Source organism: Sceloporus occidentalis, unplaced genomic scaffold (genome assembly GCF_023333645.1).
Source record: "Sceloporus occidentalis isolate IW3139 unplaced genomic scaffold, rSceOcc1.0.p SCAF_2, whole genome shotgun sequence".
NCBI lineage: Eukaryota > Metazoa > Chordata > Lepidosauria > Squamata > Phrynosomatidae > Sceloporus > Sceloporus occidentalis.
In genome coordinates this window covers 50250113-50271979 of record NW_028316982.1, presented here as the reverse complement: position 1 = coordinate 50271979, position 21867 = coordinate 50250113, and the positions used below count along the sequence as shown (strand labels likewise).

General features: G+C 38.6%; 1 protein-coding gene across 3 annotated transcripts in view; it reads right to left on the bottom strand.

Annotated features, from left to right (window-relative positions):
* The window catches only part of PAK2 (p21 (RAC1) activated kinase 2), a 51799-nt gene that overhangs the window by 11187 nt on the left and 18745 nt on the right, over positions 1-21867 (bottom strand). For 2 of the 3 annotated variants that reach the window (XM_089509351.1, XM_089509352.1), the window contains exons 2-12: positions 19345-19561; positions 13318-13418; positions 12108-12258; positions 10837-10868; positions 9270-9371; positions 7558-7687; positions 6425-6488; positions 5838-5886; positions 3627-3739; positions 3005-3122; positions 1570-1669 (exon numbers count right to left, since the gene is read on the bottom strand). In XM_089509351.1, coding sequence (XP_089365477.1) covers positions 1570-1669; positions 3005-3122; positions 3627-3739; positions 5838-5886; positions 6425-6488; positions 7558-7687; positions 9270-9371; positions 10837-10868; positions 12108-12258; positions 13318-13418; positions 19345-19531 — 1147 coding nt within the window. In that variant the 5' untranslated portion in view covers positions 19532-19561. The remainder of the gene's footprint in view (positions 1-1569; positions 1670-3004; positions 3123-3626; positions 3740-5837; positions 5887-6424; positions 6489-7557; positions 7688-9269; positions 9372-10836; positions 10869-12107; positions 12259-13317; positions 13419-19344; positions 19562-21867) is intronic. The other variant, XM_089509353.1, reaches the window with a different exon arrangement.

The window sequence follows — 21867 nt, the reverse complement described above, 5'->3', positions numbered from 1 at the left end:
GCACTGGGCAGGAGGGAGGGTGTGGGGGCTGCTGGGGCCTGTAATCTGCACTGGCCGCCATGGGAACTCGCCTTCCCGGCAGTGCTTGGAGCCAGGCGTGCACACGCCCCTCCACCACAGCCAATCGGCACACAATATGTCCTGCAGAGTTCCATCTTGTTTAAAAGAAGCTGTGGTGAAGCCCCTACCAAAAAAAAAAAAACCCTCCCTGAACCTGACTACACTGGATAACTGCTGGCCAGACTTCAGTATTCTGTTTTTGGGCAAGGTTCTGGAGTGTGGGATGGCCTCCCAATTCCAAGAACTCCAGGATGAAATGCATTATCTAGATCCATTTCAATCTGGCTTCAGGCCTGGTTAGGCAACAAAGAACAGCTTTTGTGGATGACTATGCAGGACACTGGACAGGGAATTTGTCACTTTTGGTTCTGCTGGTCTTTCAGCAGCTTTCAATACCATTGACCATGGTACCCTTCTAAACTGCCCCTTTGGGATAGGGCTCAGGGGTACTGTTCTGCCGTGGTCCCAGTCCTTGGGAGGGCTGAACTCAGATGCTGGTACTGTAGTATTCCTGTTTAACTCCATGGTCATTGGCCTGCAGAGTCTCTCAGGGCTCAGTTTTGTCCAGCATGCTATTTAACATCAACATGAAATCGCTAGGAGAGTTTATCCAGGATTTTGGGGTTGATGGCACCAGGATGCTGATGACATACAACACTACCTCTCCTTTCCATCTAATTCCAAGGAAGCTATCTCTGGTACCAGTGTCAAAACTCCTGTGGTCCCAAGCATTCCAAATAAGGGAGACTCATCCTGTATTCCATTTCAAATGGCTGGTGATGGATTCTAGTTCTGAATATTTTGTCATATAAGAACACTGGCTGCAAGTTAAAAAGTAGCAGCAGAAAACTAGGAAGCATGGTTCATATATTCATCTAACATTATATTAAAATATTTATATCCCATCCTAATCAAAAGAATTATATTATGCTGATAACCGATGACAAAAAGTGCTCACTTCTGCATTTTCTTGCTTCCATATTTTTAATTATCCTAAGACTTGTGAAGACACAATAACAACAAACACCATAACATCTGCACTGAATCCAGCCTTAAACAGAACAGGAGGGCATGGGCAAGAAGACTGAGGACAATGCTGTACTGCACAATTTCAGAGTTAGTCTAACCTAAACTGCCACCTCCTGGTCTAAAATGAGAACTAATTTAATGGCCAATACAAAAACAGAGCAGACTGTAAAAGCAAGCTGGTTTAGATTTATAAAAAGAATGGCTTATTTTAGTGTTAAAACCAACAAATGCCTTGCCATATGGCTTGCAGTTTTGTGATTTATACTGCAACCTACACAAACACATACTACTGAGATAATATATTCTTCTTATCCTCTAAAACACATGTTCCAAATTTGGTAGATAAGAGCTGTTAACCATTGAATTCTATTCAATTTATGATTTTCTGCTGAAATCCAGTTAATTTTGCAGTAAAACTAATCTGCAGAAAGCTTATCTTTTTAATCACATATAACAATGTTGGAACTGTCATGCACTTACTCAGCTTAACTGATCCATCCATTCCCAAGAGCACATTGTCACTTTTAATATCTCTGTGAATCACCTGATTGGCATGAAGGAATTCCAGTGCCTGCAGACACTAAAAGACAACAGAAGAGATTACATTTATTTATTTATTTATTTATTTATTTATTTAATATGGTGCCTTTCTCCCAGAGTGGGACTCAAGGCAACTTCTGAAGAGAATCAGGTTTTTTTATATAAAAAACCCCTAACCATTAAAATGTAAGAACATTTTAAAATCCCCATATTAAAAAATATAAAATTATTTAAAAAGCGAAACAAATGTTTACAAAATTATAAAACACACATCTAAATGAAAACTTTCCCTGCTTAATCCATTAAAAGCCTGCTTAAACAAAAAGGTAATCAAAGCCCTGATATAATTCATTTGCTTATCAAAACTGTTAGCAAAAATAATTAGTTAACTGCATGTGTACATTTTACTTGTGCCTAGGAATAAGCTTTCCTCATGTGCAATATCCTGACTATAGATGCTGAACTCTATGTTTATATGTTATTCTGCTTCATGCAGTCAATTAATTTGGAATACTAAATGCCCTGATGATTCATTTCTATAATTTCTGCCTTTCATTTCAATTATTAACCTAACAATAGAAAAAAGTTTAGAACAAAGATTCATTTATGTACACTGCTATACTTTTTAAAACAGTCACACAGACTGTTTTAGCTTGGGCACAAGAAACTGTGGTTGGCAGTGCTGACATGTACATGTACATCAACAATAAAGCATGCATTGAGAGCTACTCTGAAATGAGTATACAACATATACAAGCCTAATACTCAGAGATGGGGGTAAACTATGCCGAGGTTGTACTACTGTAGGCTACAAGCAAAAACACTCCCTTACAATAAAATTTCATCCACACTGAAAAGTAGTGGGTCAGGGAGAAGGGTTCTTGTTTAGCTTTGTTTTAAAACTTATTTAAAAGCACTCTTTCCTTCCTATCAGCATTTGTAAACAAGCAGTTTCTGCAAATTCAACTACAGGTAGAGACATATCAGAATTTCCCAAAGTTGCTATGCTAATTTGGATACTACAGACTAATTAAGCAACAAGCCATGCACTTCCCTGGGGCCTGTTTCTATAGTTCCCAGATTTAGGTGTTATTTCTAATTCAAGATAGATGATACCGTTTCCTTATGTATTGAATTCTGTGAAATGAATTTGTATACAATCAAACTTTCCAAAAATTCAAAGTATAATTTAGAAGTTGCGATTTATATTTCAGCAACTATTAAGAATTCCATGACCACTGAAGCTTCCAGGTGATCTTTCCAAATGCTAAGCTATAGCTTCCCCACACAAAGCCTTGGGGGGGGAAACTAGTGTATTAAATATAACTCTGCATCAGTAACTGAAATGCAATCCTCCCAATTATCTATCACTCACCTCTCTGCAGACAGCAGCAATCTGTGCCTCATCCATACAGGTTTCTGTAACTACATCTGTGAGAGACCCGCCAGCCAGATATTCCATTACGACAAAGAGTTCATCTCCTACTAGGTAACTAAGATAGAAAGTGACAAAGTTAAAACTCCAGTAAAATGAGATGTAGTTTGAAAAGCAGAAGTTAATATTTTAGTAAGGGAACTGAAGGAGTTAAACCATTTGCTTTTCTAAAAAGTAAGCCATAATTCTATTATTGGCATGTATGTTGCCAGGAGCCACAATCTGTCAACGGTTCCCTTATTTCCAGGGCCCTTTTATACAACACAAATATAGCATTATGGTTTCACTTTAAAACTGTCCTTTGTGCAGTGTGAAAGGGCCCTGACTCTGATAATTCTACAGGAGCATTAAAGATAAGTAAGGTTATGTATTTATTTGTTGCATACACACTCTTACCCTCCTTCAAAGAACTTATAGCAGCATTATAAACTTAGAACATTCTTGAGAAAAAAATCTGAAGAAAAAATTGTACAATGTTTTAAGCTTCATGAATAAGGCTGAACACCTGGGTTTTCTATATCCAAACCTAACTCTACAGCAACTATACTATGTGCTTAGTTACCTGTCTAGAAAGTTGACTATGTTTGGGTTCTTCAATTCTTTCATTACTAGGATCTCATTGATAATTAACTCCTTCTTGGGTTGTTTCTGAAGATTTATCTGTTTAATAGCAACCTAAAAGAGCAAAAAAGAAAAACAAATCAGTAACAGTATTTAAAAAACAGTTTTAGAACTGTTCGAAGACTAACACGCATAAAGATTATATTAAAAAGGCAAATGACAGCTTCCTGGAAGACTCTCAAAGAAATGAGTGTGCCACAACATTTGAATGTCCTGAAGTATATTTGAAGAACAGGCTACTGTTGGGACAAAATATGAAGAACAACATGGTTTTCAACTGGCAAAGAAGTAATTCACAGAGACTACATTAAGCATTTTTGATATGTTGCAGAACAACAGGATTAAGGAAAGATCAAAGCAGGAAGTCACAGTTTGAATTTGCTTCAGATGATATGCAATGCAGTAATTTCAAAAACGCGTGGCCCAAGATCCACATGGAATCCCCTTTGGACTCCCCTCTCGTGTTTTTAAGAAATAAATAAATAAATAATTGTAAACATCCCTACCCATCCACTGGAGGGCATTATGCCACATTTTGAACCCCTGAGTCTGTTTCAGCCCCAAGAGGGCCCGTTATTTAATAAGGAAGGAAAATAGTTCCAGTTAAATACAGTCTCTCCTGGATCTAAAATAGCTCGGTGATGGGGAGGCAAGAACATTGTGACATTTTATCTGTTTGTGTATAAGTGTGTGGGGGTTATTTTTTTTAAAAAAAATCAAAAGCAGGGTCCTATGGTGGACCAATGCAACGCCCAATCTCCAGGCAGCTTCCCTCCCCTGCCTTAAAAACATTACCTCACGTAGGTAGCAAAGAAGGTATATAAGGAAGCCATATAATTAAAAGCAATTTTTAAAATAAATAAATAAGGACCAATAAACTATTTGCCATAGGATGACAAGATAAATTGTGGAAGTGGGAGGAAGCCTTATATGGAAATCCCTGATATTATCTCGTGATCTTCTATTAAAACATTAACCAGGTCTGATCATGCTTAGCTTTCAGAGTCAAACCAACAAAAGTCCCAAACGACAAAAAACCCAAGATGTAAGAACACAAAACCAAATTGAAGGGTTCCAATTCTTTGGAAGAAATATCCCATCCATGCATCCAAAATTTAATTGAATTCTTCTCCTATTTTCAGAGTCTCTTATCTAGCTAGCCAAACTGGTAGTGGGAACCACTCTGTCAAAACTTAAAGTGGAAGAACTAAGGGAGAAACATAGGGTATGGAAAAACATATTGATTCACCATTGGAGAACTGAATCCCTGTTGTACCCAAGTGAAAGTTGGATATTTGAGCTTTTTATTTTTATTGTTCTTTTACACCCAGGGTTTTCCCTTGGTTCTTTTCCTGAGTCTTGGCAGGATTGTTCCAATTACCAGAGCAGCTGTCTATATAAGGGCCTTAGTGACCAGTATAAGATCATTGTTGCTTCTGAGTTGAGTGCAGACACATTGTGTTTAATAGATATATTATATTTTAAATAATTGCAGGCCACTGAGGAAGACAGTTGTCAAAATGCGTCTGGCCTCTAGTGTTTTATATCATTTTATGTTTTGATTTTTTCACATTTATATAATTCTTAGTGGGGTATTGTTACCCTTTTAGAAACCTATACTGGCTTTTTTGTTCCAGGGTCTGAGTTTTCTGACCTTGAGTTTGGACATTTTATTCATTCTTTACTACTGCTCATTTTTCAGTGGGGTATTTATACCCTCTTAGAAATGTTACTGGCTTCTCTATTTGAGAGTTTAATTTATCCCTTATTTCTTCACAGTTGTGTGTTTTGGTAATTGGAGGTAGGTTACATTTTATTCAGATATATTTTACATACATAAATATTTTCTTTGGTAGAACCCTTCAGTTTGGTTTTGTTAGCTTTCAGAGTCAAACAAGAAAGAGCGTTCAGGGCGATATGGTGGATAAGTAGACAAAGCTTTCCATTAACAACTCTGTATCCAAAATATTTTAACATTTACAATACAATTCTACTGACCCAAGCAAATGTTATTTGCTGACAACTACAAAGCATATGATACAGTTCTGAGAAACAGAGATAGGATTTGCTGGTTTGAAAAATAAATCTATTACATTCAATCTTCCATTCTAAACTGGAAATTCAAAGATGTTAGAAGGTATATTGCTCTCACCTCCTGTCCTGTTGCCACATCGATAGCAATAAAAACTGTACCTGAAGCCCTATGAAAGGAAAATAGGCAATTATGTGTTCTATTTCAGATATTTAACATGCAGCTACATGAATGGGCAAAAGCTGTACTGTCTTCCTTAGATGGTTTAATTGTATGTCATTGTCTCAGGGAAAACAGGCTCTAAATTACAAGCTAAAAAACAAGATCAAATCAACAGAAAACAAACAGGAAAAGCTAAATCTGCTTGTGGAACATCACACAGAATTATTTGAGCACAGTATACTAAGCCTACAGTTAAAATAAGATAAATCCATCTCAAACTTGAGCATGAAAAATCTAGGTTGCCTGGAATTCTTGCTCATCATTTCCTATCTCATTCTATAACTTAAAACTGCAGCCAGCAAAGCACAAATAGTTGTGGCTTTTGTCACAAATCTGCAGCTGGTTGGTATTACTGGTACTAATCTACTGCTAACATTTCTGGATTTGTAAGGACAGGAACGTAAATGCAACAGAGGAAAAAAGAAACATTATTTTGATTACAGCAATTCAATTAAAACATTGTATAAAATGATGTGTTTACCTACCCCTGCCCAATTTTTTCATATCGGGTATATTTTTTCTTGGGATCGCCTATGCTCACAATCGTTCCTTTAAAAAAAAATCAATATATAATATAAACCAACTGGAATGTACTGAAAACCAAACACACATTTCATCCAACACAATGAAAACATTAACCTGCATATTGCTCTTATCTTCATGGGGGAGGGTAGGATTTCTATCAATTTCCCCCACCAAATGCAGCCCATGGCACCATATTCCAGTTATTGCCATGAGTCCCCCAATGTTCAGCTAAAGACAGTTAGAACACAGAGGGACAGAGTAGGCAGAAAAATCTTGTGTTGTGAATATGCGCTATTCCACTTGGAGAATGTTAGTTACCAAATCATTTTTTTCTGAACTGAGATACCAGTTTAACCTTTCAAAAACTCTGTTTACGTATGACTCAATGAAGCAAAAATCATTTGCTTTGTTTAAAAATTTGTCATTCTAGCATACAGAAGTCACCTTTTCTTTACGGTATTGCTGCTAATAAAATAAGCAAAGGGAATATTTATGCCTGGAAGATTATGGAACTGCATATGATTTTACAGCTGAAATCAAAACATTTTCACAAAACTTATTAGCTTTAAATGTAATGAAAATTATACTTTCTTCATGACCATCTCAGGCAATATTACTGTTTTAGCAGCCATCAAATATAGTATAATAAAATCCTGATCTCACGTTCCTTTGACACACATTCAAATATGAACACATTCTGGGAAATGAAAACCAATCCTCTCAATGTATGGAATGAGGAACTATTTATTACTGCCTAAAACATATTCATACTTCATGTTCTGGAAATGAAGATCTATACCTGGTCTAGCCATACAAAATTTTCTGCTTTCTGGCAAAAAAAGCTCTCAATATGGAATAATGGGAACAAAGAGACATTCCTTAACAATCTATTTCAATATTTCACCACATCGTGTATCATTAGCCTGTAGACATTCCCACAATGAAGGAGGATTTGCTTACAATTCCTATGCAGAGATCAAAACATGCCGTATGAATGGATCAAGATATACAATAAAAAGGGATAACTGTTGATTTGTCAACCAGTTCATGTAACATCTATCTCACTGAGAGTTCATTTAAAATTTTAACTTACGTAGCCTTTCCATGATCTCTTCATCTGACATTTTAGTTTTCTTTTTCTGCTTATCAGCTGATCTAGCAGCACTGTCTCCTGAGTCACTAGATGGTGCTGGGATGGGATCTATTACTGACCGTGTGTAAATCTGTAAGAAAATTAACATAATTACTATAACACCACGGTGTTATAAACAAATAGTCTCTTTTAAGGTTCAAGCTATGATAAATATTTAATACATCTGGTGGAAGATTTACACCTATGTTTTGAGCTAATATTCTTCAGATTTACTAAATTCAACTGACTGATGCTCAAATTTGATATATAGTATCAGTGTTTGGAACTCAGTTTAACAACTTCCTTTCTTCTCCCTGTAGTGTACAATGTATCTAATTCAAATTGCAGCTCCTGATAAATGTGATAAAGAAGAGCTTCCCCCAGTTTTACAAAATAGTACCTTGTATAGCAAGCGTAAAACTTGTGCAGCCTGCAGATGTGGCAAAACTACAACTCCTACCACTCCTCGCTATTGTCTATGCTGTTTAAGATTGCTCAGAGTTGCAACTCGAAAAACATCCAGATGGCCACACAATTTCCACCCACCCCACTGTGTGCAATAAACCCAATGTCAGTCCTACTTAAAAGTAAGTCCACTGAAATGAACAGAATTTTTAACTTGAATTCCATTGATTTCAATATCTACAGTCTAGATAGGAATAATGTTTGAATCAGTCCTGTATTTTTACACCCAAATAACCATTTGTGAGGGGAGGGGGGAACATTCCACCATGTTCTGTGTAGGTGATGAGTGCTGACAAGAATGGAGCTAAAAGGGGAAACACTAACAAACAAGAAAAACGTATCAGTAAGTTTTGCGGAATTAGAACTATTTTATGGGGGTAAAATCAAAACAACCTTCAAAAGGACTGAGCAGACTCAACTGAATGCTAAGTGACAGATGGAAAGGAAAAACAGAGAGCACAGATGGACAATGTGTAATGATCTGCTTGAAGATGTTGTATGGCTGGACTATTAGGAGGATATATTTTGGTGTTGGTGTGTGCCCCCAGGTCATTTCCGACTTATGGCGACCCCAACGTGAACCTATCATGGGGGTTTCTTGGCAGGTTTTGTTCAAGAGAAGGTTTGCCACACTGCCTTCCCCTAAAGCTGAGAGCATGTGACTTGCGCAATGTCACCCAGTGGGTTTCATAGTCAAGTTTGGAATCGAACCCTGGTCTCCAGATTTGTAGGCCAACACTTAAACCACTACACCATGCTCGCTCTGGTCAGGAGAATACAGTATATTCACTGCAATATTTACAACACTTATGCAGTTCTACCTCTTGAAGTGATTACAATGCTTTCCATATATCAAGTTTGTTGTTGTTTTATGCCTTCAAGTTGTTTCTAACTTATGGTGACCCTAAGACAAATTTAACACTGGGGTTTCTTGGCAATATTTGTTGCCAAGGTATGCCTTTGCCTTCGTCTGAGACTAAGAGAGTGTTACTTGCCCAAGGGCACCCAGAGGGTTTCCATGGCTGAGCAGAGACTCAAACCCTGGCCTCCAGAGTTACAGTCAAATGCTCAAACCATTACACTACACTGGGTCCCTGATATATCAGTCAGGTAAGTATTACTTCCCTGCTAGAGACAGAAAACTACAGCCTTGCCTAAAGTTATCAAGCAGTAAAAGAGAAACTATTCAGTGAAATAAACCCACTTACTGATTTTGTATGATCCGGTCGTGGGGCAATTATTGGTGGAGCCACTTCATCATCATCTTCCTCTTCTGCTGCTGTGGAAGGTTCTGTGACTTTTGCATTAGGCTATATGTGTGGGGGGTTTTTAGACAAAAGAATCAATGAAGGATTGCTGTGGAATGTTTAGGATAGGTATAGGTACTATAAAATACATGCTAGAATGTCAAACAGCATAGTACAATACACTGGAGAATATCATTTTTAATTTTAATAGTTCTGTACTGGTATATGAAATGCCTGGAATGATCTGGCCTACATCTACCTTTCACATGCTGGATTTTGTGTTTCTGTGGTGCAATCTATGTACATAGAGCCCACACCATATAATCCACAAAATCAATGGGTACCTTTCAACAACGCTGACACTAAGTTCTATGTATAAATACCCTCAACAATGAAACCTGACAAATGAAAGGCAAGTGAAGTCAGAATTTGCACACCACTGGAATGGGACACGATGCACAATCTTAATCTCTCCACGCCTCTTGCTCCCATGTATATTTGGAAAATGGGTATAGAGCTAACTTTTAAAAATCTTTTTGTCTCTTCTATGACATTAAAAATGCCCATAACTCACTCTGAATTTTAAAGTACTATAATAACCACAGATGTGAATCCCCTTATTTATGTGCCTACAATTAGCCTCTTTGAATTTTTTATAACTCCACTGCACACAACAAAATCAGAGTTTTGTTTAGAAGGTCCACTGGTTTGGTTTGGCTTATTATTCCTGCACTCTCCTGAGCCTTGCATGACGTATAAAGAACTCAAGACAATGAAAGGGTGTTTATCTTAATGCTGAGCATTAGAAGGAAATACAAGCAGCTACTTGGTACAATTGTCTTCTATAAAACAGGGGAGGGTAAGAAACCATAACCTGTTCCTCCCTCAAGTACTTACTCTGAGGTGAAAAAAGGGATATCCTTGCATCCTTCCCACTAGTCTTGAAGGAAGCACTGCTGACACAGTCTGCAAAATTCTAGCTGACAGAAAAGAAATCACCTTTCCTTTCTACTGCTCAGAGTGGAGGAAGAATGGTGAAAAAGTGTCCTAGCCATCTGCAGGTATTTTTCTGGACATACACAGATGCACACTAGCCAATGGAGAGGTTTTTGCCCCTAACAAAAAAGAATGTGAATTTATGGATACTTCGTCCTGATACAGCAAAAGCCTCTGGTATTACATGAACAGCAACAGCAGCTGTGCTAAGTCTACTCTCTGAAAGAATACACCTGCTCACTACCTTAACTTTTATTTTAAAAAATCAGTTAAGATGACTTTCTCTTGTAGAGGTGAGAATCATGTTGCCCTCCAGATGTTGTTGGACTACAACCCCTAGCATTTCTCACCATCAGCTATGCTGACTAGGGAATCTGGAAAGCTGCACAATTCTCAGCCTTGTTCTAATGACTGGCACAGTGAAGCAGACTATAGTTGAAATTCATTAGGATTAGACTAAATAAAAAACTAGAGCAGAGCTGTTTGAACATTCTACAAGCTGCAAAGAATATCATATAATAAGTGTACTTACTGCAGGTGCTCCTGAAGGGAATCCATCTTTTTCTAAAAGAAAGATTTGAAAATTATGCAGTGTAAATACAAATCCCAAAATTTCAAATATTTCTTAATACAGGAATAAAAATACATATGTAAGACACTGAGACAATGATTATGTAAAACACTGAGACTAGCAATTTTGTTAACAAAGGAAAAACAAAGCTGAAATGCAAGCCATGAACCTTGTCATCTCATGTTTTCAGTGTAACATGTTTGCTTACCAAAAAAACTCAGCTTCATAGAGAAATGTGAATACAGTTCCTACTTTCAAAACAGAGCAAATGCAATATTGTTTTCCAGGTTTCAGGAAAGCACCAAGACAGAGGTTTTTGTTACATTAAAAACAGCCTATATAAAACTATGCTGATGGAAGGAACCCTATGCTTCTGAGTAAATTTTCTAGCCATGCTCTCAGGGTCCTATCCAGAAAAATGAATACAACCTTACTTTAGTTTTGCCACTCAGCTGGATTCTACAAATCATTTGCTATGTTCACTGAAAACTGTTGCACCCACTCCATTTTTTAAATTTTTTAATATTTTTATTGGTTTCATAACTAAAATTTACACAACAAATTCATAATCTTACTAATTTCCAATAAGTTTTTCCTATCTTCAGAGAATTGGTGCTAAATAACTCAGTCTGGCTTTCATTTCCAACAGCTCTTTTAAACGTCTACCTTTTTACTGAATTTCCTACCTGTCAATATATACCTCTATAATAACCATTTTTCAGTTAGATAAATAAAATATCTTATCACCTTCTATTAACTATCTATTGAACTATCTCATAAAACTCGTAATCAACTTTACATTTTACATTACATTATATTTTATATTATATAGTAAATTAGATATTTTGTAATATTTCTAAATTCTAAACCACCGGAATTCTTAAATAAGGTTATATAAATGAGGTGGTTAATAACCACTGAACCTAATGGTATATACATATTACCCCATCTTTGATTTATACAAACAATTAAATGTTCCCATTCTTTAATAAAGCTAGTTGTTGTTCCTTGTCTTCATAAGCAAGTCAGTTTGTTCATTTCTGCTCTGGTTTCTCTTCAGATCATATAAATCTTTTGTCTTTTGCTTCCACACTTTCCTATTTCCAACAAGCACTCTATGTTGAAGAGTTTCATTACATACTACTATTTCAATTTAGAAGTTACTTTTTTAACACTAACCAAGCAGTTTCTGAGGCTAACCATTAATCTGCCCAAATATATAAGAACCATACCTGTAGCAGAGAAGCTCAAATATTTCTGTTTTGCTGTGTCTTTAGAATCATAGAATTTCAATACATCTAGTACAGCCTGGGGGTTCTTTTTCTGCTCTAGCTTGGTGATATTTGAGGTCTGTAGTAGTCGAGCCCATTGCTCTGGCATTCCCTGAGAACAAAACACAAAATTGTGAATTTTGTATATAAATCTATGATCAAATGAAGATACAACATAATTCATTTTCTGGTTCCTAGAGATGATCTACTAACAAATCAACATGATCTTCATTTCACAAAGATGCCTGGTCCCATCATTACTTTGACAGTGTAACAATATTATCTGCATCAGCCACTCTATTCTGCTACACAACAGAACTTCAGTGGAATGTCCACCAGTATTCCAGATAATACTCGCTTACTATGAGCAAGATGCTTAATGGTGCATTCAAGCCACTCACTCTTCACACTAAAGTAATAAGATAAACAAACTGGAAATTGTTTGTTTAGTGTAGTAGCTCTTAAGCTGGGGTAGGATTCCATCAACTGCAATTTTTCCGCGTCTGATTTCCTTTCCGTTATTTAAATTTCTCTGGTCAGTGAATTGTATGGTACAAATTTAGTCGCTGTAAGTGTTCATAGTATTTTTTTTTCATTCCAGACTAGACTATGTGCCAATGCAATAAAATAAACTGTATGCAAAATTGTATGTGTATATGTTTTTGTGAATTTTTCTAGGGAGAAAGAGTCTATAGCTTTTATCAGATTCTCAAAGTGGTTCATGACCCCAAAAAGGGCAAGAGTGACTAGTTTAGTGTGCCATCTGAACCAGCAACCCTGGCTTTTTGCACTCAAGCAAGTCAGGACTTGTAAACAAAGGAGAAAACCTTCTTTATCATTCTGATTTGTCAAGGGCAAAATGAGCTAGGAACCTTGGCTTGGATAACACACTGAACTAATATCTTTATCCACATACAGTTCATTCATGGTAAAGTAGAATTTCCTAGAATCCTAGTGTAAATATGGAGAATGCCTATTTCAAATTAAGTTAAATTTCAAATTAAGTTAAAACTACTTCATTTAGCAATTACAATGTTTTTTCAACAGGAGAAACAGCTACTGATCTTAGTGTTTAAATACAGGAAAAATACAAGCAAACACTTTTAATAAGAAAGATTAGGGCAACTTGAAAACATTCACTTTTCTACAGAGCCAAGCTTGATATACCTACAGTGAATTCCCCAGTAACAGCATCAAAGCCAACATGAATGGTATGTTCAAAGTCTGATGGAGGAGAGATTTCAGGCCTTTCTTTTTCTTTTTTCCTACTTCCTATAAAAAACAAAATAAAAATTAGTCAGCCAAGGGAAATATCCATGTATGTTCCTTTCCAAAATCACATAAACCTATCCAGTAAAATTTAAAAGGAGGTATTTTTTATACAGAAATGTTAGATGTATACATGTGCAAGGGTCCTTATAACCTGTAGGGTAATTTAAGTTTTCTAAGACTTTAGCCTTTTTAAAAGAAACAAATATATTTAAATGTCAAAAATGTCAAAGCTAAGCCTGTAAGAGTCTAGCTTTAAATCAGTGGAGTAACAGAAATGTCTAACCATGCTTCCCTAAAAACTGAGACTGACTCAAAAAACAACACAAGTAGCTTCTAGTTCAAACAAAAGTTTACTAATGGCTTTAATCTATATATACATAAAGGCTGTGTCCTAATCTAGCTAGTGAATAGTTCTGCCTCTGGTACCAATTTTTTTGTTGAAAGTAAAACCCAGAAACACATCTATTTCATTATCTGAGGTAACTGAGTCTGGGAACACCAGACTCAACAAGAATTCTACCCGATCAGTTTCCCTCAGGAACAAGGAGATGGATAGGTTGCTTACCTGTAACTGTAGTTCTTCAAGTGGTCATCTGCAAATCCACACAAATGAGTTATTCTGAGCCTACACAGCAATTTCAGATCCTTATGGAATCGTTAGGGAAGACTTATTGGCAGTAGCTCCGCCCACCCTTCTTCAGTTCAAAAAGTCAGCCGAAAGAACAGACCTAGGAAGTAGGTCTGTGTAAATTTACAGCGCTTTATAAATAAAGGTTAATATTAATAATAATAAAGAAAGCGCAGGACATGACAGAGGGGAGGATGGGCAGGATTTGTGTGGATTTGCAGATGACCACTCAAAGAACTACAGTTACAAGTAAGCAACTTGTTCTTCTTCTTCATGGTCTCTGCGAAACACACAAATGAGTTAGAGTGACAAGCTGATCCATCCCCGGAGGAGGGAGTGACCTGACAATAAAGATTTTAACCAGGAAAGACATTGTGATTGTCAATTATTAACAGCGTCAACTAACCTCAATGAATGCCGGAAAGGAGAACAGCTCTGCCAAAGGCTGCTTCACGATGGTGTCTGGTGTCAAACCTGGAGTGCTTGATAAAGGTCAAAGGTTGTGATCAAACCACAGCCTTGCAAATGTCCTCCAATGAGATTCCGGACAGGAAGGCAAAGGATGTAGCTACCGCCCTGGTGGAATGAGCTCAAATTCGAGCAAGTGGAGTCTTCCCAAACAGTTCATAGGAAAGATGGATAATAGAGGTCACCCATTTAGAAAAACGTTGTGGTGTAATCAGGAATCCCAGTTTGGGATTTGAATAGCAGACAAAGCGTCTGGGAGAACATCAAGAGGATGAACTGCTGTCGAAGTAGTAGGCCAGAGCCCGCCTGACATCAAGGGAATGGAGTTGGTGATTGGTGTCGGTGGTCTGGTTCGGGGCCAGCGTCGGGAGAACGATGTCTTGATTGAGATGAAAGGTAGAAACTATCTTAGGCAGAAAAGAAATGTCCGGTCGAAGAACGACTTTGTCTTTGAAGAATTTCAAATAAGGAGAGTCGGCACGGAAAGCACAGATCTCACTGACTCGGTGTGCTGAGGTCACAGCAACCAGAACTGCCGTCTTCCAGGTGAGGAGCCTGACATCACAGGAAGCAAGAGGTTCAAACAGAGAGGCAGACAGGGCTGCCAAGACAAGTTTTAGGTCCCAAACCGGGGCCAGAGCCAGGGAAGGCGGTCTCAAGTTGGTGAGGCCTTTGGAAAACTTTTTTACCAGAGGGTCGACAAAGAAGGATGGAAGACCCGAAAACTGGTAGTGGGCACAGATGGTGGCAAGGTAGCATCTAAGGGAGGAGATGGAGAGACCAGAGTCTGACAGAGAATTGAGTAAGTCCAGAACAATAGGAATAGTGACGTCCTTGGAAGAAAGTCCTTTCTTGGTTAAGAAAGCCAAAAATGTAGCCCATTTGAGAACATAGGAATGCTGAGTGGAAGGCTTGTGGGAAGCCAAAATGACCTTTTGAACCGGGAGTGAGAGGTATGTCAGGGCAGAATCCTCCATGCCACAAGATGGAGCAGAGGGGATCCTGGAGCAGAACTGGCTGCACTGGAAGCTGAGGTGGGACGCAAAAAGGTTGATGTCCGGTGTTCCCCACAGGGAAAAAGGTGGTGGACAACGTGAAGGTTGACTTGTCATTCGTGGCAAGAGGCCGGAGCTCTGCTCAGCTTGTCTGCAGGTCGTTCTCTTCCCCAGGAAGATTGATGGCTTGCAAGGTGATGTTTTTGGGAACGCACCAGTTCCAGATCTTCAGCATGAGGTTGAGAAGTGTGGTAGATCTGGTGCCACCCTGTCTGTTGATGTAATACATCACTGTTGTGTTGTCGGTGAGGAAGAGAACCACCTGGTTACAAAGTGCGGGTTCGAAGGACTTCAGCGCCTTCTGTACCGCCAGCATTTCCGGCACATTGATGTGGAGTTGGTGCTCTTTGGGTGACCACCTTCCATGGATAGAGAGGTCGTTGCAGTAGGCTCCCCAGCTGGTGTTGGGGGCATCTGTGGTGAGCGTCACTTGAGGCTGTAATGGGACAAAGGGCATACCTCTGCAGACATTGCAAGGGTCTAGCCACCATCGGAGGGAGCAGGTGACCAGCCTCGGGATGGTGATCCACTTTTGAGGGTGGTCAAAGGCCGGGTTGAAAACAGACAGAAGCCAAGACAAGAAGGGCCGCATGTGAATTGGGCCCAGAGGGTGACATAGGTCGTGGATGCCATGTGGCCGAGAGCAACCTGAGCAGGGAACCGGGAGTCAGAAGAAGAGGGTTTGCCCTTGGCAGCAGGAGCCTTGTCAGGGACCCTAGATTTAGAGGGAGGGTGCATATAGCATAGAATGCTATATAGCATATCTGTGCATATAGAATGCTATATAGCATATCTGTACATATAGCATAGAATGCAGCCGCATCTCCCTGTTCCTCCTGGCTTGTGGGATGAAAGCCATGCAATGAAGGCAAGTTGCGGTGATGTGACCCTCACCCAGGCAAACGAGGCACAAGGAGTGTCCATTGTGGCTGGGAATTTTCCCTCCATATTCCGTGCATTTTTTAAAGAAGTGCGAAGACATCATGGAGATTTGAAGGAGTAAACGAGAGAATGGTCAAACAAGCTGAGTTCAAAACAAGATGAATCACTATCCAAGAGAGAAGTCAGAGCCAAAAACATGGTCAAAATCGAAAGTGAAAGGAAGGAGAGAATTCCAAGAGAAGTTCCTATGCTGCTCACGCGGCGGAAAAAGGAAATGAAGGGTGGGAAGACACTGAGCCTAGAGGGTGGCCAAAAAGTCTTCCCTAGCGATTTCAGAAGCATCCAAAATTGTGCAGGTGCAGAATAACCCATTTGTGTGCTTCGCAGAGACCACAAAGAAAAAGCATAATTTCTCAAAGCTTAAAAGACGTACATGGGTGGCATAAGAGTGGCATGCTATCACCAGAATAAGGAACTGACAAACCCCTATGCCAGAGGAATACCACACATTATGCTCCTTGCTTCTGAAGTATTTCAAGTTTCCTTCCAATACTAACTTTTCTACAAAAATATTTTACAGTTTTAATGGTTTAATGACACCACACTGTACAAATACCCCCTTTGTAATCAAACTTATCTCCTAAAAGTAGAGCAACGATCCAATTTTCTGCCCAGCAAGATAGTTCAGAAAAACACAATGACTAATAATAGCCAGCCAAATTATGCATACCATTAGTCGTCCTTTGTCAATAAGTACATGAGCTTTATTTTGAAAGGCTAGTCATTATTTTCTACCTCAGACCATATATGCATTGCAGTTCAAGATTTGATATAAATTTCTTCCAGATGGTTCTGAATCAGTCAGCCAGCCCTTCACATTTGCGACTTTGATTACTTACAGATTTTATTAATATGTTCTCTCTAGGAATATTTAGGTCCTCCAGCACAACTCTATGGACAACTTTAACCAAAAAACACACTTAAGGACTTAGAAATTCCTAGAGAGAACACTCCATCAGGCATTTGCAGGCCTCCAGTGCAATTCTATGGTCAATGTCTGGCAGATGTTGACCACAGAGTTGCACTGGAGGACCTAGAGATTCCTAGAGAGGTGTTTTCTCAGGTAAAAAACACAGTATTTTTGTTACTTGCAGTTTTTTCACATTCATGGGGGTCCTGTGCCCCTAACCCCAGCGAATGTGGAGGGACGACTGTATTATACTCTCAAATAAGTTCATAACAAAGCACAATGGCTGAGCACACCTGGCATTACATTGTGATGCATTTGTTTTGAACAGACATATGAATCATTCATACGTTTCTAGTATGTTCAGTCACAGTGCAGATTACGTTTAGAATAGGGGGACAAGATTACATCCCAACACACACACACACCATGGGCCATCCACACTGCCAGAACATCATTGCCTGTCACCATTTTGAAAAAACACAGAAGGAAACAAAATGTTTGAGGGAGTGATGAGGTTCTGAGGGTTGGAGAGGACTTTTTGTATGTCTGTGTGTATTGGGGTGGATTTAGAGCAATTCTGCGCAAAATTCATCCTTTATTGGGGGTACATTTTTGAGGGATGGCTTCAGGGACTTCAAAAGTTTGTTCTGGGATCTGTACACAGACCATGAGATCTTGGTCATTTTATGACTATCAGCCATTAATACCTTATGCAAATAAACCATCATATGAGTCAATATCTAGTACTGTGTAAAGACAAACAAAATATAGCCCACCCTTCTCTTATGTGGGGGATCCGTTCTGGATCCCCTTGTGTAAAGGAAAAAATGCAGATGCTCAAGCCCCATTCAAATGAACGTATGCTGGAATTTGCGTAAAACGCATCCGCATATAACGCGGGTGCACTGTAAATGCTCACTGACTGAACTATCACACAAGAGTCCTCATGCTTTAGTTGCTAGTCCTAAATTCCAGAAATCTGAAAAGGCTATCTGACATCATGCTTAGAAAAAATTAGTCCATCTAAGCAAAATAAACATTAGTTTCCTCTGGTTGCCAGATGTCCATGAGTTCTTCCAGATGCAAGAGAAAAATAGTTTCCATTTATTATTTTTTAAACAGACATATATGCCTAATTCTCTACGTAGCAAATTCCCAAGCATGACTTATTTCCATGTTTCATGTCCCTTTGTACTTCTCAGTTTGGAAGGTAACTGTCTGAAACTAGCTTGTATATGATGGCTCATGCAAGTAAAATGTTATAGGAGCAAGTACATTCAGACTACATTTTTCATCTGAAGCCTAAGTTAACAATTAGATGGACAATTAAGATTATACATATAATAAAAATTAAAATGTAAATAATTTCATTTTTGCAAGACATTTTATCCAAAACAGTGAGCTAATCTTCCTCAAATCCAAATAACTATCAGTGAAATATTTTAACTATAAAAGCTTATTCATAGAATCATACTAGATTTAGTTGAAGTGTTTGTACAGAAATGTAAAAATATCCATTAGTACTGATAAGCATTATTATCTTCATGGTAGTTAGCTCTCTTGCCTCTTCCCTATGAGATAGGAAAGGGAATATAAGGAAGGGGAGCAATAGCAGCTTCCTCCCTACATTCTGCGAATAAGGAAGAACTGATACTGGCTTCAGGCCAAGACACCAGGAAGACAGTAACCTCTGATCAACTGTCTGCTTACAAGGCCAGACTAATCTGTTTTAAACCCAAAGGAAATGAAAAACTGTTTTCTAGCCAGACTTCTTAGATAAACGGATATACAACAAGCACAAGGACTACAATAGGATGTAAGATACACTGTTCTATATGTCTATTGCTTGTTTGCCAAAAGCATGTAACATAAAGAAACTGCAAAGGGAAGTATGCCTCGAACCCACACAATACAGCATCTTACCTTTTTCAGTGCCAGAAAAAATAGAGATGATTTTATTTCTAGGCTTCTTCTCCTCTGGCACAGATGGCAGGGGTTTCAAGCTATGGTTAGCTGATAATGGATCTTTGCTGGCTGAACTGAAGATAGTGCTACTCATCCGAACAGGTGGAGCTGGTGGCTTGTCTTCGAGTTCCCCGTTATCAGACATGATACTAAATGGCTAGATAATGCACTGAAACTGAACAGGGAGACACTCTGTCAGCAGAAATTTATTAACCCAGCAAAAGCATATTATACTTTCTAAAACTTATTATTATTATTCCCTATGAACAGATTTAATATTATGAGCTTGCATCCTCTGAAGTACTCAGTTCATACAAGTGACACTGAATTTAGACTCCCATTTCAGAATTTAACCAGTAAGATATTTCTTACTGCCTGATCTTGTACATGTAACCCTCAATGATAAATAATTACAATTTCCTATTCATTCTACAGTAAAAAGGAGGAAAGGCAAACATGTCCTATAAGAAAAATGGGACTCAAGACTTGCAGTGGCTTGCAATTTAATTTATTTTTCATTTCTTGCTACCTTTTTTGCCTGCTGTACTTTGGATTCCTGTAACCCACTTCTTCCAACAAAGACAGGTGTCCTGTAATCCAATTAACAAAGTTCTTGTCTGAATCCTACTATTCCTTTGTTTTAGAAACATTCAACTATGTTTTATTTAGAGCAGGCTCAACACAAAAATGATTTTATTTTGTCTGTTACAAATACCCAGATTAACATGACTATTATCTAAAAGTTATTAACATTGAAACCTATTTGTTTTAAATAAAGATATTGCCCCATTTACTTGGGAGTTTATCAACATTATTCAGCTGTCAATGTCATAAAATTGCCAGGTTAAGCTTAATAAAGCAAATTAGTTTTCTTAGATGGTTGACTTAACTCCTGCAATCAAATTAGTTGTTGAGTTCACATGAAATTCATGCTTCTGAACCAGCATCAGTGCCTTCAATGTACACTTACTGCCTCTTTATGTTTGACAGCTCTTGATGCTGCCATAACAGACAACAGCAACAAATGCAATTTTCCTGTCAGAACCCTTAGAGTAACTTTCCCCAACTTAGGGCCCTCTGGATGTAGCCTATGGTCAACAATGGGGCTGTTCAGATTGCGTTATAAACCGGTTAGCAAACTGGTTTAAAAGGCGGTCGTTCACACTTGCACTGGTTTTTTCCAATCCGAATTCTTGGGGGGGGGGGATCCCACTTAACCCAGTTCTTTTGGAACCGGAGATTTCAGCATGTCTTTTCAAAAGAACTGGTATTCGCACATATATTATATTGCATTTATACCCCACATTTAAACCCGCAGGGTTTTTTTGGCTGAGAGAGTATGATTCCCCCGCAAGTCTAACATATCCCAGGGTTTCTTGTTAAGGGTTGTTCTGAGGGGCTTGCCATTGCCATCCTCCAAGGCTGACGGGGGGTGGGGGGTTCACCCAAACAGTGTGATGTAGATGTGCATCACTTGACTGACAGTTTAAAAAACTCAGAACAGTCAAAATTCAGCTCCATTTTAAATCAATACAAATGTTAATGTGAACTTCAACAGGGTTAAACTGCCATGGAGAGATTCGATCGGAGTAAATGTAGTGGGAACTTTGATTGGGTATTGCATCATCGAATTTTCCTGGATCTATTCAGCACAAAAACGTGTGTGAATGCGACCAATGACTGAAGCTGAAGTACAAGACACCTGGAGGACACGATGTTGGAAAAGGCTGGTCTAGATGTATGAGTCCTACATCTCTTGTCTATGGCATCACTAAACTATGAATGAATGAATGAAATTTTATTTCTAAACCGCTATTCCTTGCAGATCACAGCGGTTTACAAAAACACCATCAAAACCAATACAAAGTGATGACCCATAGCCCAACAATACAAAAACCCAGCCATACCATTTAAAAACAATACAAAAATTCTAAAAACAATCCATACAATCATTCAATCTAAAACCAGTTAAAAACCTATATAACAAATTAGCTGGATAGCTGGATTGAACAAAATGCACAGGGGAGAGAGAGAATAACATCCAGGCACATGGGGGAAGGCTTGACGGAAAAGAAAAGTCTTCAGATTCTTCCTAAAAAGATCTAGAGATGTTGCTGAGCGGAGCTCATCGGGCAAAAAGTTCCAGGTCTGAGGGGCCACGATGGAAAATCTTTGTGACGAAGGCACAAACGTTGCCTTGAGAACTCTTAATAGATATTTTCCGCCCAATCTGAGAGTGCGGGGCGGACTGTATGGGGAGAGGCGGTCCTCCAAGTACCCTGGGCCCAAGCCATTTAGGGCTTTATAGGTCATTACCAACACCTTGTATTGCCCCCGGAAGCGAATAGGCAGCCAATGTAGATCTTTCAATATAGGTGTTATATGGCTGGTCCTGGAACATCCAGTGACCAGCCTTGCTGCCATAAACCCCAGAATGCCACAGGAGGCAGGTATAGCAATAAAAGTGGAATAATAGTGGTA